General features: G+C 37.6%; 1 protein-coding gene across 22 annotated transcripts in view; it reads left to right on the top strand.

Moving 5' to 3' along the window:
* The window catches only part of CADPS2 (calcium dependent secretion activator 2), a 423,223-nt gene that overhangs the window by 364,786 nt on the left and 39,612 nt on the right, over nucleotides 1-18,825 (top strand). For 7 of the 22 annotated variants that reach the window (XM_045576387.1, XM_036425542.2, XM_036425472.2 and 4 more), the window contains 5 exons: nucleotides 19-138; nucleotides 6,618-6,773; nucleotides 8,141-8,288; nucleotides 8,996-9,010; nucleotides 14,680-14,754. In XM_045576387.1, coding sequence (XP_045432343.1) covers nucleotides 19-138; nucleotides 6,618-6,773; nucleotides 8,141-8,288; nucleotides 8,996-9,010; nucleotides 14,680-14,754 — 514 coding nt within the window. The remainder of the gene's footprint in view (nucleotides 1-18; nucleotides 139-6,617; nucleotides 6,774-8,140; nucleotides 8,289-8,995; nucleotides 9,011-14,679; nucleotides 14,755-18,825) is intronic. The other 15 variants (XM_036425625.2, XM_036425602.2, XM_036425571.2 and 12 more) reach the window with 3 other exon arrangements.

The following is an 18,825-nucleotide window of genomic DNA, read 5'->3' as shown; positions in this document are numbered from 1 at the left end:
TTGTTTGTTTCTTTACAGGAATATCGCCAACAGTCTTCCCAATGTAGCTCTTCCAAAAGTTCCAAGTCTGCCTCTTAATCTTCCAGAGATTCCTAGCTTTTCTACTCCTTCGTGGATGGCTCCTTTATATGAGTCCACGTGTGTATTCCTCACTTATTTCCTGGTGCTGTGTTAGCTAGTGCATGGCCTGGGCTGTGTTCTGTGCAGTTGTGTTTAGATTGCATGGCATTTATCATTTTTGGTTGAGGAATACTATGTTTTGGTTTTGGTTTCATTTTTTTTAAAGCTATTAATCTAAGCTTAGCACATGGGTGATAAATTATATAAATTTTTTTTAAATACTAGTTTCATGTAGTTTATATGTAATCTGTGGGCAAGGTCATTTTGTGACTCAGGTTGTAGATTCTGGCCTAAGTGATATAATTTGAGTTCTCCAATTTGAGGCCATTAGTGTGGCAAACAGTATGTCTGCATCCTTCGCTGGCTCCAGTGTTGTTACTGCCCATATGACTTCTCTTGTGTGTGTAGAAAACCATTGTAAGAATAGTTTTGAGAATATAATCATTTTCTGTTTTTATCTTAGTCTCACCTTTAAAGGAACAGTTTTGCTAATTGCAGAGAAGGGGTTGTCCTTTATTTCCCAACACTAGCAAGGTCTTCTTTTGTCCTTTCATAAATCAGTTGATGCGCCTTGTTATTGTTAAATGATCTTTATATCATTAAAAACCATTTTTATTAACTCCATGTTGTGACCAGCCTACCTACTGTAGATTCAGTAACTGAGAGTCATAAAAGTGAAAAGGACACAGACTTTCAAATCGATGAGCCCTGGATTTAGACCCTAGTTGATTAATTCTTAAGTCATGATTAGCTTCAGTTCCCTAAACTCAAAAATGGATATGACACCTGGTTTCAAGACATCCTTGTGAGGATTTTTTTTAAAAGCACTTGGCACATCCTAATTTCTCAACAAATGGTAACTACTGCTATTCTACATTATGATTGTTATTACGATAATTATTACTACTATCATCAATCATCATTATTATCCTTAACAGTATAGTTATCAAAAGAATGGCCTTCACAGCTATCAAATGAATCCAGTAATGGCGCATACTTAACCCAAGATGTCATCTGAAGTCAGCTAGCAAGTAAATAATTAGAAAAATATTACAATTTACTGAGAATTTATGTTCCGGGTACAGTGCCAACTTACTTTTTGCATCTAAGCCTTATAACAATCCTGTGAAGTAAATGTCCCCACCTTACAATTAAAGAATTAAGTTATAAAGAGGTTAAGAAGTAAAATGTGCCCAATATACCACAATAAGGAAGTGATATAGGTAAAATATATGGAAATATATAAAAAACCAGGTTTGCCTGACTTCAGAGCCCTCACTTATCATTCTTCTGCTTCCAGAGAATATACTGGTTAAGAGCTTGGTTAGCATCCTTTCTACCTACAGTACCATCACCTGTCAGATGTAATCCCTGTCTAGTCTGCATCCAATCAAGAAAAGACCAAGAAAGAGAACAACCTTGCAAACTGGTTTGACAATATTTTGCAAGTTAAATATCATCACTGTACTCATATTATTTATTAGGATATTAGGTTACATGTGAATCTTACTCTTATAGGCAAATACTTTGGACCATTATAGGGTGTTGATGTGTGCTCAGGAGTTATCCAGGAAGTATAATGGACCTTCATAAGTTTGTGAAATTTTGTACTTCTCTATACTGTTTAATAACTTAATTTTTTTGCATTCTTATTTATAATCTATATAAAAATCTTAATTTTAACCAAGAATGTTATTGTGGACTTTACCTTATGAAATTTAAGAGTATTATTGCTGTTGTTGTTTTTGTCATCACTATTTTATTAACTTTGAGATATGTGGAAACCCTGCATCTCATTCTTGGGAGCTCCTTTTTAAAGTGACCTGCGATTGAAGACAGGAATCATGACAAACTGTGGCTTTGTAAATTAAGTGCTTGTGCTTTCATCGTTCTGGGCAAATAAAAAATGTTTTAAGTTAATGACCATTATCTTTACCTGCCAGGATGATCAACGTTAGGCTCTTTGTCAAAGTCTCAGAATTACTCACAATGCTGTGATGTCATTGCAATTAAGTTTTTCTAACTTTGCCTAGAAAGTAATTTATTTATTTATCTCACATGGTTGTTTTTATTAGAGTCCACTTTCTAATAAAAGTGATTTATCTTGAATCACTTTTCCTTCAGGATCTCCGGATGTGAGATCCTGTCTGTCTGTCCTCTGAACTTATGGGAACTTTTCCCAATATCCAGTGAGTGTACGTTGATTTCATCTGGTGTTCCATTCCTCTGTGCTAGGAATTCCAGGATGTGCTCATCATATTCTTATAAACTTCATTGTTTTTAGACTGACAGAAGAGTTGAATTCCATTGAGTTCCATTGAATTCCATTGAGTTCCCAAATACCCTTCACCCAGCTTCTCTTATATGTCTTAGATAATCATAGAACAGCTATCAAAATGAAGAAATGAATCTTACAACTAAATTACTATTAATGAATTACAGAAGTTATTTGTATTTTAACAGTTTTTCCACACATGTCTTTGTTTTCTTTTCCTTCTTTTTTAAGTGGCAGGAAATATTCGGGTTTTTTCCCTTTGTATTGAATTTATTGGGGCGACACTTGTTAACACAGATTTCAGGTGCACAATTCCACAACACATCATCTGTATGTTTACCACCCCCACAAGACAAGTCTCCATCCATTACCATTTATCACCCCATACCCTCCACCACCTCCCCTATCCCTGTGTCCCTTGGAAATTACCACACTGTAGTCTGAGTTTTTTCTCTTTTTTTTCTCAATCCCTCTACCCCCACACATACAGCCTCTCAATCCTCACCACCAACAGCTGTCAGTCTGCTCTCCGTCTATGAGTCTGTCTCTATTTTGCTTGTTAGTTAATTTGGTTCATTAGATTTAACATATGAGTAAAATCATCTGGAACTTGTCTTTCTCTGACTGGCTTGTTTCACTTAGCATAATGCTACCCAAGTCCATCCAGGTGTCACAAAGGATAAGATTTCCTTCTTTTTTAAGGTCATCGTGTAAATGTAGCATGGCTTTTTTACCCATTCATCTGTTGATGGGCACTTGGCTGCTGCCAATCTTGGATATTATAAATAGTGCTACGATGAACATGTCATTGCAATTGGTTTTTTGAATTTTTGCTAGAAAGCAGTAAATAGAAAAAAAAAATCAATTTCACATGTATAAGGAATTAAGACTATAATTACTGATTAAGGGGAGATGAGTAATATCAAAGAACCATGGGTTTGAGAGATAGATCCCTGTCTACTCATGTGTAAATCACCTTACTAGGTGCTTCCCCACATCTCCCCCTGAATGAAAATCCTCTTTCTGGGTGTTTTAGCTCTGAAACTGAATGCTAGTAAGGTAAGTTTCCTGTCTGTATCTATTATTCATATGTGAATTATTTAGTCTGTTAATAATACTTTTAAGAATAAGCCACTCATTAGAAATAGTTTTAGAATGAAAAAGTTCTGATGAAATGGCAGGTTAAGTACACTATCTTGAGAGCAAACCTATTTATATATTTTTCATCTATTTACTGTATTTTTCGGACCATAAGACGCTCCGGACCATAAGACGCACCAGTTTTTAGAGAAGGGAAATGAAGAAAAAAAGATTCTGAAACAAATAGTGTCCTAAAATATTTTATGTGCATTAAAACCCAACATCACAGTCATAAACACATGTAATCAACCCTGTAAAGTAAACAGCAGCATTTAGAACCATTTTAGAGCCGGGCAAGCACACAGAGACCACACAGAGCCGGGCAAGTAAAAAAACTTTTTTTTTAAAGTATATGTGTAGGCTATATTTGGACCATAAGACGCAGGGACTTTTTCCCCCCACTTCTGGGGGGGGGAAAAAGTGCGTCTTATGGTCCGAAAAATACGGTAATTATAGAAAACAGTTTTCTTAATTACATTTCCAATTAAGCACATCTAAGCCTTAAAGAACAGAAGAAATATATATCCATATTCTCTATAAAGATTTAATTGTTACATATAATGAGGAAGTCTATTTTAATGGAATTCTACCTTTCTCTTTGGGATTTTGTTTTGATTATGATTTTTGCTGTTGCTGTTTTGTTATGATGTTAAAGAATGCATTGTGTTTCACATAACTACTAATCTTTCTGCTAAGTAAAAAATTATACGTCAATTTGCTTCTTAGCCAATTATAATGAATTACACTTAAAACATAGGTCCTCTAATCTATCAAATATTACATTATGAATATAGGGGTTTTGGTCATTTTTTTCTCATATCAATGGCAAAAAGGATAAGTAAATATAGTATTTTTTCAAATATTTTTCACAGCAATAACAGCATGATGTTATTCTGGTTCTTTTGTTCGTTTAATGATACTTTTGGGGCACCTAAAGTTAGGAGATAGTGAATAAAGTGTGATGGGTCATCTCAGTGCTTTGCTATAATTGGTCCCTGCAGAATTTAACTCTGAAGAAAGCCTGGCTAGCCAAGGAGATCATGAGGAATTGGTGATGGAGGGAAGATGCCAAGGCTTGGGGTGGGGGTGGGGAGAGACAAAGTAGGGGAGCAGAGTAGAGGTAACTTTTTTAAAGCTAGCTAATTAAGATATAGTTATCTAAAATAATGTTATCCTATATAATAAAAGTCCAGCAACCAAAATGGTGGAACCACCAGATTGACCACATTCCCTCATCCCAGCCAGCCACCCTCCCAGTGAGTGGTTAGGGGCAATCAGGGAGGCAGGCAGAGTGCTTAGGGGCGATCAGCAGACAGAGGAAGCTAGGGAGGATCAGGCAGACAGAGGCGGTTTGGGCCAATCAGGCAGGCAGGCAGGCAAGCAATTAGGAGCCAGTGGTCCCCGTATTGTAAGAGGGTGCAGTCCAGGCTGCGGGATCCCCCTCTCCCCACTGTGCACAAATTTTGTGCACCAGGCCTCTAGTCTTTTATAAAAGTTTTCCCTTATTCCCTTGTGGTGAGTGAGTTTATTTTACTTTTCTTATTTTCTTTTACAAACTAAAAAATATATATTTTAGATTAGTATATGTTAAATAATTATTGGAACGCTGAAGAGAAAGGAATCATATAGCAGCTTTTTTTTTTTTCTCTTTTGTTCTCTTTTACCACCAAGTTTCAATATGTTTCAACATAGGAATATTTTACTTTCAAAACATCTGTTTCCCTTCTAGGCTACCTATGTGCATAAAAGTAATAGTATTATCCTTCACCCCAACAGTATATATACTCTAGTACAAATTATCTTCATACATGGACTGAAAATAAAATTGCACTATAGTAATGAATGCATAGTAGATATAGGCTCCAAGTTAGAGGTAATGACCTGAAATACATGATTTTGCTCCAACTTTAGCCCACACTGAATGTCCTTTCTGTGGTAAACCATATCTGATAATGTTATGTTTAATTATAAGCTAGAAAAGGCACAAAGCATTTCAAAATATAAGATTTGTTTTCCTACCTGACCTGTTATTTCATTTCCAGTACCTGTTTCACCTTTACCTGTAATTGAAAAGTTTAGGGCCTGTAGACAGACAGAGCCATCCATCTTTTTTTTTTTTTTTTTTTTTAATATATTTTATTGCCGGGACCAGTTTGGCTCAATGGATGGAGCGTCAGCTTGGGGACTGAAGGGTCCCGGGTTCGATTCCGGTCAAGGGCATGGACCTTGGTTGCGGGCACATCCCCAGGGAATGTGTGCAGGAGGCAGCTGATCGATGACTCTCTCTCATCGATGTTTCTAACTCTCTCTCTCCCTTCCTCTCTGTACAAAATCAATAAATTACATATATTATAATTTATATATAATAAATTAGTTATAATAAATTAGTTATAAAATCAATAAATTATATATATTATAATTTATATATAACAAATTATATATAATAAATTAGTTATATAATTTATTGATTTTGTACAGAGAGGAAGGGTGAGGGATAAAGAGTTAGAAACATCGATGAGAGAGAGTCATCGATCAGCTGCCTCCTGCACACCCCCCACTGGGACCCCTCAGTCCCCAAGCCAATGCTCTTTCCATTGAGCCAAACCAGTTTCAGCAGAGCCATCCATCTTGATGACAGAAACACATACCAATGAGTAGAAGAATAAAGCTAGTAGTTGTTATCATATGGATTTTCTTGCTTAAGCCAATTTTTTGGAATTTCTAGAAGGGCATATTTATATATTTGATCTTTTTCTAGAGATTAGTAAAGAATATTTAAGATGTTTGTTCTTATGTACACAATTTAATTTCCTTAATGAAGTATCCTTATCCATTTTTTCCCTTCTTATGAAACCTTACTATGGTGTATTGTGTATAATTTGTTCTCTTTGCCTTGCCTTATTCATTGAGAAGTGAAAAGGAAAAATTAAAAGATTGAACAAAGAACATATTTGTATAAGAAATTTTATGCTTCATTTTTTCAATGAGGGAAATTGATACAAAGAAGAGGAAAACAATATATTAGTGACCCACAGAGCTAACAGTGGAGGTTCATGATGTCCATTTTTCCTTTTTCTTCTAGCAATGGCTCAGCAACATCTGAAGACCTTTTTTGGAAACTTGATGCACTTCAAATGTTTGTCCTTGACCTACACTGGCCAGAACAAGAATTTGCCCACCACTTAGAGCAAAGACTTAAACTCATGGCCAGTGATATGATAGAGGCCTGTGTGAAAAGGTAGACATGCATTTTCTAGTTGCTGCTTAATATGCCAGCACCAAAAAATACCACTTTTCACCAAATATTTGTTATATCATTGTCACAAAAGAGATTTCAATATGTACTACTCTTCCAAAATTTAGTGGACATTAGGTTCTCTGACCTAAATTCTGGGGACCCATGTGATTCATAAACTTGGCCTGAAAGGTTGTTTTTTTTTTAGGACTCCCAACCATGGCCCTTACCAGTCACACCCATACCACATTCATCATTTCTGTTGTGTTTATTGTTCTCTGTTGGAATACTATGCTTTAAATTCCCAGGGCAATCTAAATTCCCAAGGCACTAAAGCCCGAGACTTATGGAAAAGGTCTGTTAAGTACTTTATGTGTTATGTACTGTGTGCGCCATGAAGTGGGATGGCAAATTCTAATTATGATGAGTGCCATCGCTTGCGTTTTCTGGTATTCCCTATCCCTATCAGGTGAGTTCCAAGTATCCATTCTCATTCTTTAATATTTAACCAGAAATAAATTATGTGGCTTTGGATTCTTCCAGATGTGCTTTCATATTTAATTGGTCTTAACAAAATCATCATTGCATCCTAATTAGCCAAGCACTATTTTTTAATTGTCTGTGTTCATAATATGAACAAGAGCAGTAGTGGAATAACAAATGCTGGTTGGAGCAATTGAATGAATAATCCTGAATTCTTTAAAGCAAGACAAATTAAGTCATTAGAATAATGATGGCCTTCCAAGGCTGGGCATGGAGTAGATAATTTAATGATTTTTAAGAAAATCATGTTCATCATCTGTGATTCTAATGTTTCAGATCAGTAGATGTTCTTTTGATACTTAATCAAGGCCAATTCCAAATGGCCTGTTATTCAGTGTCTTTCAAAAACCTAACTGCAACTTTGGGTATTTGAAAGAGAACCTAGGGGATTTAAAAGAATTACACATTCTGTGGTGAGTTATTAATTATGATGTTTAGCATTTTCCAGACTTGTTTTTTGACTTGGCAATAAATCTTCACATGGAGGATTTGTTCTGCTTTAATGCAGAGAAGCAAATAATTTTTCTACTTGGATATTAATTCAGATAGTTAAGTGAAGCTGTGAGGTTGTTCCATTAAAAGTGATACATTAGATGTGGCAAATTGCTTTATGGGGGTAGAGAGGTTATCTGAGTGACTGAAAAAGCTACGTTTAATATAAAATGAGACACCTGAAAGGAAGGCCATCCCATCCCAGCTCCCAAGCACTGCCACACTCCTCGTTTGCATGTTTTAAATTAGCATCATGTAGTGTTGATTTCACTCTTACAAAACAGGTGGGGCAGATGTCAGAATTTCTTACTCTGAATTCATGTCTTAATGAATAGAACAAGAGCTGCATTTGAACTCAAGATGCAAAAGGCAAACAAAACCACTGACTTGCGCATTCCCGCTTCTGTGTGCACCATGTTCAATGTGTTAGTTGATGCCAAAAAGCAAAGCACCAAACTCTGTGCCCTGGATGGAGGACAAGAGGTGAGTGGGTTGAGTGTCACATGTGGAAGGGTGGCACAGGTGCCCTGGCAACGGACAATGCTGTTTCCAAAATCCATCCACTTGATTAGATTAAAAAAACCAAGTTCTCCAATATAAATTTTTGGTCTTTTCCTCACTTTAATATGGAATGCCCTTTGTCCTTTGCTTCTGTCAGTTCCTTCTTTTTTATGTGAAGACTGCCTACAATTTTACAAATAGCCGTTGAATTTCAGATATGCCTTTTAACAACTTAGGTGTTGTGTATTTACATAAAGCTTACTTTTCACAAGCAAATGAGAAAGCTACCTGCTTTGTTTATACAAATCTAGCATACACAAAGTTTGCATCCAAAAAGCAAGCCACAGAAAATAGCATATGAAGTATTTTATTTACACAAAAATTTCTATTTTTTTAAAGACCAAGTTGAAATACACTTGAAAATTAGGCTTTATTCTCTTTAATACATATCCCATTGTTTTAATTTTGTGTATATTTGTTTGTCTACATTTCAAAATAAATTATTTTATCCCTTGATTTGTTTTTGTTGAGAGTCAAGATTGAGTGAAAATGGTTGTTGTTTTTTTCTTAGATTATTTGTTTAAGTTGACATTTCATTGGATTTTTCCCCATTGTAATTACTTTTTCATCATTTCTTTACTTTTCCCTATGTTCTCCATCGTCTTGTTTTTCCCAATGACATGATCCAGTTTGGTAGTCAATGGGTAAGTCTCATTTTTTTTTTTTAACCACATTCTCATTTGAATTTTTATTTTTGTCGATGTACATTTTTTTATTTTCATATTTTCAAATTAAAATTAATTTTGTTTTCAGGTGTTTGGTTTCTGCATGTGAGTAAAATGCTAACAGCTTCCTATAATATAGCAATAGCCCAAAGTCACATGAAACATATGTAAATACCTTAAGTAATGTCAGGGGGAATGTTTCTTCCCTGTTAGGCTGAGGAATCTACAAATAGCTGTTTGATTTTTACATGTAAAACCAAATGAGTTCACTCTTCTTTATACTGAATTCTAAGTTCAGAAGCAGAATGATTATTAACATTTTCACAATACATGTGTTGTCTGCATACTTTAATACTATAAAAATGTAGAGTGGGACTTTAAATGACATATGGCATTATCACGGGAACCCCTAAGTTTGAAGACCAGAAAGCCACCCTCAAGGTCAGTTCAGACAAAAGAACTGGGTGTGGATCTCAGTGAGGCACGTGGCCACGAGTGATGCAATCTTCCCTCCCACTGGTGGCCTGGGATGGAGCCATCTCTTGGGGAAGAAAGAGGCAGACCTGGGTCAGCAGCCTTTCCCCTCCCCCACATAGGGTTTCTCAAGGTACCACACAGAGGCTCAGAGGAACATGATGTGAAAAGCTTTATGCATACAGGATTAACTAGGTTATACATATATTCATAAGTCAAAATGGTTTTGTGCTGTATGGATATATTAAATCTTACAAGTCTTAACAGTTGGCACCTGGGAGTCAACCTCAACTCTTCACTGGGCTAATAAATCCCATTTAAGCAGACGGACTTACATGACTATGGAGGAGAATGAGAAGGCCCACTGCTTGTGAATGGCACACTTATTTAACCTAGATATAGACATTAGCTATTTGACCACACTTTATGTGCACATATTTCATTCTTTGGGCAATTGAGGAGGAAATGATGTATTGCTAATACCGTAGCGTACCATTGTACATATTAAGTAACTGATGCCAAAGAGTTGTAGAGTGTTCAGTAATCATTCTCTGATCATTTACAACATGGTTTATTATCTCTAATATCTGAATAAGGAGGCATCTGGTTTGGATATCAATAACTCATATTCGCCTCATGTTTTTCAATACCCAGAGGTAAGCCTTTGATTATCTACTAGAGAATATTGTCTTCAGTGTCTTTGTAATAAGCCAATCAATTTCTCATCGGGTTTATTGAATCATCTTGCCTCTTCTCACTAATACTGGAATTATCCATTTGTTCTTAGTTTAGCATACACTGCAGTGCCTGACATAGTAAATGTTTGTAGAACAAACACACTGATTTGTTGCCACTCCTTTAAAAATCCTCCCCATTAGAAGCAATTTTGGCACTGCACTTAAAAAGGAAAACAGGCACATATGCAAATGACAAAGCACCAGTGCATTGCCAAATGAGTCTTTACATTAATAGGTGGGTGGTTTTTGAAGGGTAATCTGCTACCATTCATTATGTCTATGTCTCTACCTTCTCACCAGAGACAATTCCCCCACAGCTTTGTTGTTCAAAATGTGCCGGTGTAAAACCCATCAGCACTGAAAAGTGGTAAACAAGAATTTTAGTGCCAAAGAAGGACTTTATACTTTGCATTTAATAGCCAGTAAATATACCCACATAATTACACAGACTTTCTTGCTCTCTATGGGCTTGAGATAAGTTATTGTTGTAAATTAGTAAATAAATAAATAGATTGTAATTCTAGCAGAGACATCTAAATTATAAAGGAATTACCTCTGCACAACCTCCATTAAATTATTACATTGTCCTTGTCAGTGAATAAAAACTGCCTTACCCACAAGGCTCCTGAGTTAGACTTCTGTTCTCTGACGTGGCACTTGTTGATGCAAACATGCTCAGCTGCAGCCCAGAACTGCCTAATGGGGTGATCAGGAGGGAACGATCTGCTCATGTGACAGGTGTTAGTAATGAGTCAGCAATCTCAAGCCATCCCTCAGGGACAGGTGCTGAGATCACAGAACCACCAGTGTTTAGAAATCCTTATTATCCATCCCTGCAGATCCGCAGGTGACTGCGTGGGCCTTAGGCAGTCGTCTACCCTCAGAGCCACTGTGGCCCGGGCCCATCTGTTCAGGATGAGAGCACATTAACGGGGCCACTAGGGGGAAGTCAGGGGGCTCTTGTAGGGGATTTGTTCTCAATTACAGTGAAATACGTTCATTTCTAGAACTGGCACTCAAATACATTTAACACTCATCCCAAGAGAAGGACCAACATCTTTGACGAATGCTGGATTACACCGGCACTTGATTAGTCTTCATTTCATTCGTGTTTACATGAGAGCAGTCCAGTGAAATGATGATATGTACCAGAGTGTCACGTGATGAAGGGCTGATCTCTGAATTCCCTGTGCTCCATGAAGTAAGACTTCCTCAAGGGTGGTTGTTCATCTGAGTTCAGAGTTATCTACTGGAAAATAAAGGCACCAACAGATTGCTTTTGAGAACATATGTGGGGAGAATTATTTTGGAACCTATCATAGCCCTGTATGTAGGATTATTGATCAAACTTGAAATACGCTATGATCATTTTTCTATTGCAGATACAAACTTGGAAGAATTTTATCAAAAAAAAATGATTTATTTCTCTAAATGAAAAATCTAACAATTCTAACTTAGGTAAATCTCTCTGCAGATCAGGTCTCTTCTTATCTATTTGTGATCTTTTTCTGTGCTCATGTTTGCCTGGATTCTCTGACGAATGACTTTTTCTGTTCTCCATATGTGGCATATGTGGATTATTCTCTTTGCAGAAAGTGTAGGTAAAATATGAAAAATGAGGCCACCTCCCCATTCCTACCCACAATGCTCTCTGACTACCTGTACCAACTGTGCAGCCAGAACAGCTCCTGGAAGTTCCCAGCAGCATTCACATTTAATATTTGTGTCAGTCAGAGCTAATCAGAAAAATCTACAATAACAAACTATTAGATTATTCAAAACTAATAAACCTTATCCAATTTGAGTTTGTCCTTTAAAGAAGCATATTTAAGATGTATACTTTTCTTCCTCTCTTTTTAACTTTCTCCCCCTCTCCCATTCTGTTTTTGGCTAGATCGGTATCAAAACAGCATTCTAAAAATATGTGTTATAGGAGAATTTTGTGGCTTCCAGGGTCTGTGGCTTTCCCTACCTTTCAATAAAAAGGGACCTATTTTTTAAGAGTATATTTATTTAGATTTATTTCAGAGAGGAAAGGAGAGAGGAAAAGAAATAGAAATATCAATGATGAGAGAGAATCCTTGATCGGCTGTCTCCTGCATACCCTGCTTTAGGGATTGGGCCTGCAACCCAGGCATGTGCCCCGACCTGGAATCAAACCATGACTTCTGGTTCATATGTCAACACTCAACTACTGAGCCATGCTGGCCAGGCAAAAGTTACCTCTTTTGTGTCTTATCCCTTGATTTTAAGGATTGCCTGAATTTGTCCTACCTAAAAAGTTTAATATGTAGAAACTCTACTATTTTATATCCAATAGCCTTCTAATGACATTTGATTACTTTCGAGTTAGGAAAATGAAGTTTATGGCAAATAGCGATAAACAATGAGGATAGGGCATATTTAAGAATATGGAGGAGAGATCAACCAAAGGACTTGTCTGCATGCATATAAGCATAACCAATAGTCGCAGACACCAGGGGGGTGAGGGCATAAATGGGTGTGAGGTGGGGGGTGGGAATGGGGAAATAAGGACACATATATAATACCTTAATAAATAGAGAAAAGAAAGGGAAAAAAGAATAGGGAACCGTCTGGAGGTCTGGGTGCCTCCCATCACTGTGCGTTCTACAGCTCGTCAATGCAAGAGGGAGTGAGAATTTGGAAGGCCTCTGCTGTCTCCACTTTCTCATCTACCCCAGGGGGACCCTCAGTCAGATATTTTCTTTCCCCCTGCTGCACAGACACAAATTTGGAGGGAGAAGCTGTGAAGAGAGAGTGGCAGAGAGGAAGAGCTGGGGCAGAGCTCATTTGCATAAACTTTCACCACCCAATCAGCTGGAGCTGGGGGGGGGGGGGCTGCTTTTTTTTTTTTTTTTTTTTTTTTTTTTTTTAATACCTGCATCTGGGGGGAGGGGGGAAGGGGCGCTCTGGCCTTTTCAACAACCAACCAGCTTTTTCAGGCTCTTTCTCCTCTACTTTTTTCTTTATTTTTCTCTCCCCTTTTGCTTCTCTCCAAGTTGTTCTAACAGCAAAAGTCTGCATAATGCAATAGAAAGCCACCTCTATGTTTCTGTTCCATTTGTCCTCTGGGAGTACAGGGTTGGGATGCATAAGGCTTAAAAGTGAGAGGCACACTTCGTACTTCACTTTCCTGGGCAAAATACATGCCTAGGGCATGCCCCGTTTATATATGCCTGTTGATTTTAGGATGCTTGTCAATACACACAGGCAGAGAGAGAAAATAATTCACACGTTCCAAAATCAGGCTTCCTTTCTTTATTGTCCGTGCAGGTAGAGGACCACTTGTAACTGTCAGAGCCTAAGGGGAGGAATCATGTTTTGTCTATTCCAAAGCGGAGCTCAGTCGATGTTTTGTTCTGTGTGGAAACTTGGAGACATGTTTTTTAGAGGAAGAAAAAATAGCTTTCAAAAACTTACATCTTAGGAAACCATTCAGCCAGCAGCTAAGTTGGTCTGATGTTTATACTGACCTGAGTACTTTCACGCTCCGCATTGTTAGCTGTTCCAAGAAGCCTTGAACCATCGAGATAGGGTTAGTCTTTACAAGTCACATTTTCCATGAAGTGGCTCTGGGGACAATCAGCTGTCAGATAAATGCTTCTAAAGGAAGAATTGCTGTTTAAGTGAATGTGCCATCACATGCCGCTGTAGAGCCGAAGCTACTGCTTATTTAAGAATGGAACTCTCTAGTATTTTCTAAAGAAAGAAGAAAAAAAGATAGAGTCTTTCAGGTTTATTTTAAATACACTTTTTTTTTTTTTTTGCATTTACTTAAAGGTGCCTTTTTCACGAGGAAGCAGTAATAAAGTGATGGGGAGTGAGTGCCGTTTTATTATATCTTCTATGGCCTATTAATTTGTTACCATCTATTCACCTTTGTTGATGAAATTTTAATTTTGCCCTTGCTTAAGCATATTGTGAGGATTGTATAAACTGCGGTCCTCCGCACCGACAAACACGTCCTTTTAGAGTGAACAATCGGGGGCTCGTTTTATTTCTAGAGCACATTTCAAATAACTTATCAATGAGAGTTGACAGACACAAAATGCTGTATTAATTAAATCTCTTTCTAGTCTTTTCACTTCTCCAGCTAAACCATCCCTTTAGAAAAATACATAGCCACCTTAATTATAGAGGAGAAGACAAAAAGTATCCTTCACATTCCTCCTTCTGAATAAGAATAAGAACTCAGTTCATTTATGTAATAACCCCATTAGCTGCTTAACTCAACAAAGCGCATAGGAAATTTTTCAAACAACAATGCAAAAAGTGTTGATTAGCTAGATCATTTGCAAAGTTTTGTTTTTCTAATGTTCAAGATGATCATTTTAAGTAAATCATACATGTCTTAACGAGTAGCTTTAAAGTTTTATTTCTACATCAACTAATGCATCTTTGTCTTTTAATATCTAGCAACAGTACCATTCAAAAATAGATGACTTGATTGACAACTCTGTAAAAGAAATCATTTCACTGCTAGTTTCCAAGGTAATGTATTATTTGTTCACCTTCTAAAATCAAAATTCTAAATTATTTTCTATTTATGAGAATTGTTAGAAATACCTGTCTTATACTTCTGTATACCTCATTGAGAAATAGTAGTTTAAAAAGATGCAAGGAAAGTTCAAATTTTAAGAAAGTTACAAGCAAAATCTGGTGAGATTAATCAGATTAAATTTACTTTTTGGATCAAGTTCATATGCTCAAAAAACAACTATGTAACTCAAGTATGAGCTTAGAAGGAATAACACACTATTAGGACCCATTAGGGGAGGAAATTAGTATAAGATAAGTCACTCTGTTTGAGGGCAAGGGGAAAGATGAGAAAAGTATGGAGAATTCACCAGCATGTGGACTAGGTGTGATATTTTGGAAGTTGTCTAAGAAACTTGCCGAGCAAGGTATGTCATGAGTAAATCCATGCTGCCAGGTACTACCCATCCTTAATACAGGTGTGGATATTCTGGAAAAACCTCTTAGGAGTTATTGGATCAGAGGTTCAAAGAGGAAATGGATTTACATTTGGAAAAAAAAAATTGGGTGAGGAAGATACAGGTGCATTTTATCATAACATTCATAACTCCATTCAGGGAAGGAAACCTGTGTTGTTCGAGTCCATGGTATTCTGGTTCCATGTGGATTTTTAATATTGCTAGTTAGTCCTGATATTACCAAACAAATATGAAGCATCTGCCTATAAATATCTCTAGCCCCACTCAAAGCAAAGCACCCCCCAAAAAAGATCAGTTTTATTTGTGGATGAATCTCTTTTCTGTGGAAGATTTTATAACTTGTAGTATAAATGATACAGATATCTCTTGTCTACTTCATGAAATGCCGATGAAAAGGCAAGAAGTGTATGTGTTTCAAACCACCACGCTATAGCTGGACTCCTCACAATCATTTCCTAAACTTATCTTTTACTTTCCATACATGTAGGAAAATTAATCTTATACCCTATTAAAATTCAACAGAAAATTTAAGCCAGCATGCCTTGTGGCATGCTTCATGTTTTCATTCTACCAGTCATTTCAAAATATTTTCATCTTCCATTTCCTTGAGAGTATGCATGGTGAGGCAAAGTTGGTAATTACCCAGACAGAGTTTATGTGTTAAATATTATTCCAACAAACCCAGTGAATGGCACCCGCAATAAAGAGCAGGGAAAGAAGGAGATGACAGCATTTCATTCCAGCCGGACACCCTCCGAAGAGCGGAGGGCACAAGGCAGGCCCATGAGTATTTGCACACACCCTGAGCTGCGCAGAGAAAGTTCACAGGAAGCAGTTAAAGACACAGCAACCAAACCCAGCATTTAACTGGATTTCTTTGGAATCTTGCTGTTTTGTGCAATTAAAAGCCAGATGGGAAATATATTGCTATTAGGCATAGTCAGTCTCGGGGCTAATAGAGTTCAGTTTTAAAAAGAATAACCTTCCTGTAGGAACGTCACGGCTCACCTCACTGATCCCAGAGGCGCAGTTGCTGCTCACTGCTGTGTAGGTCCTTGGAGTCATGCCTCCCTAGAGATCATTTGGGGCAGGGGGGAAACCCAAGAACAGGCTCTCGCTTATTATTTAAATGGAAGCAAAGAATGCTGTGACACTGGTCCAGGCGTAGGACTGGCTTAGATATAACCCAAGGCTGCTTCATACTCTGAAGAGAAAGACGAGCCAGATAGGCTGCCAAGCAGGACCTAGATTCATGAGCCAATGGGCTTCCCACGTGTCATTTTATCCACTGGTTTTCAGGCACCTGTGGCTCAGCCCTTTTGTCACCTGGTAAATGAAGCTTAGCCATACCCTCCAGCCAGCCATTCTTTCCTTCCTCTAGTTTCAGTTTGCCCACCTACATTGGCCCAGGACACTTTCAGCCTTGCGTGGAGAACAATTGTTTATATGTCTGTCTCTCCCACTAGTTTGTATGTTCCTGGAGGGAGAGGGCTAAGACTCATTTCTTTTATTTCTCATATTAGGTGCTCAGTAAAAATTATTACTACCAAGTGACATTTATTGAGTACCTATTGTATGCTGGACACATTACTTACGTCATCTCACTTAATGCTTACAACTCTGTAGTATGATGGTAAAGGTCATGGGTTTTGGAGCTAGATCACCTGGGTTCAAAGTCTTGCTCCTCTAACATCAGCCAAATGCCCTAGAAACAGTTGGGATTCCAATGCGGATCTTCTAACTTGCAGCCTCAACCCCATTCTACCTTCATAAATATACCATTCAATTGTATGGAAACCATTCACTGATGACCAAATTCCTTATTACTCCTCATCGCTAGACAATCCTAAAGCTGCTCTATTAACTTGTGACTTAACATATTTAGATTTCTAGACTTATATCATGGATAGAGATTTAGCTGATTGTATCAAGAGTATTAATTCTTTGCATTTCTTTAGTATTTTGCCATTCTCATAGTCCTTTCACATAAAGTATCTCCACTGATCTTTACAGCATTCCAGTTACAGGCAGGACAGTTGTTTGTTGTTGTTTTTTTTCCATTTTACTGATAAATACACAGAAACTAAATGTCTACACTGCTGTCTCATAGTCAGAGAGTAGCAAAGCTTCATATTGAATTCAGATCCTCTGAATCCAACCATAGGGCCCTCGCCTCTGCCTTGCCTTGTCCCTCAGCATGGCTCACATGTGTAAACATAGACTCGCTTGAAATTACCGAGAACCAGGTGCTGTGCCAGAGCCTTCAATGGTTCAGGTTCGCTGGTAACCATAGCAATTGTCTCCCTCCTTGTGGCAAATGAGATCACCCAACACACACTGGCTCTTAAGATTTGAGCTACAAGAGATGAGGCATTTTCCACAGAGGGCCATTAAGCTTGGAATTCCCTTCCCCTGGTCTGACATAGCCCTGGAGTATTGGTCTTCTGGGTCTTTGCAAACCACATCAAGTTGAGTTAGCCAACTGTGATTGGTAAGAAATCCTAATGGGCAGGAGGAAAGTGCTCAATTGACTTTTAGTTGTGGGCAATTTATAATTTTGTGTTTTTTGCTGTTTGTATCCCTTAGGATAGCTAGCCAGCTCTACATAATCCTCATTCTTTAAAAATAAAGTTCAGGTGACAGTTTGCATGATTTTTGTTTCTGTGTTCTTACATCATGTCGCACATGATGTGATGGAGAAACCTATAGGGAAGTTTTTGTTTCTTTTGCATAAACTATTTTGCAGTAATTGACCAGCCACGGAGAAAAGATTATCTCCTGTGCGCTCTCGGTGAGCTCGCTAGTCACCAGAGACCAATAAGCTCCGTCCCTTGAACTATTATCACTTTGTTGAAGAAGCTGCTATGTGAACAAAAGCCAGCCTTTGTTCATTTCCCTTCTCATATTTAAAAAACCTTGTCAGTATTTTCCCTTTGGGAGTGTATAATTTGTCAATAGTACATATTATTTTAGTTCTAAAGAGGAAAGATGTAGGGTTCTAGATCCTTATTTATATCTTTTATCTTCATGCCACATCTTTATGTTTCCACTCAATGAAAGACATCTCTACATTTTAACTGTTACAGTATACATGTCTTAACTTTCATGTCATAGAAATATAGAACTTTAGAAATGTAAGACCCTTTTGAAACTAATTTTAGTTTTATATGCCTCCCCAAACCACACACATACATATGCAGGTGCACACACAATTTAACTGACGGAGAAAACCATTGATGAAGTGGCGGGCCTGAGCACACAAAGTAGTAAAGGACAGAATCAGCATGTACACTAAGTGACCAGATTATTATGACCTGTGAACACATAATAATCTGGCCACTCAGTGTGTATCCTATATAATAAAAGGCTAATATGCAAATTGTCCCCTCGACCAGGAGTTCAACCAGTAGGCAGGCCATCCAACCACCCATGTCCCCTCCGCTTGGCCAGGCTGGCCAGATCCCACCCATGCACAAATTCATGCACTGGGCCTCATACACACACACACACACACACACAAACACACACTCTGAGTGGCAGATTATTATGCCTTCAGAGATCATAATAATCAGCCACTCACTGTATATTCTCCAGCCAAATTCTTTCT

Source organism: Pipistrellus kuhlii, unplaced genomic scaffold, assembly GCF_014108245.1.
Source record: "Pipistrellus kuhlii isolate mPipKuh1 unplaced genomic scaffold, mPipKuh1.p scaffold_m20_p_10, whole genome shotgun sequence".
Lineage (NCBI taxonomy): Eukaryota > Metazoa > Chordata > Mammalia > Chiroptera > Vespertilionidae > Pipistrellus > Pipistrellus kuhlii.
This window is presented reverse-complemented; position numbering and strand designations above follow the sequence as displayed.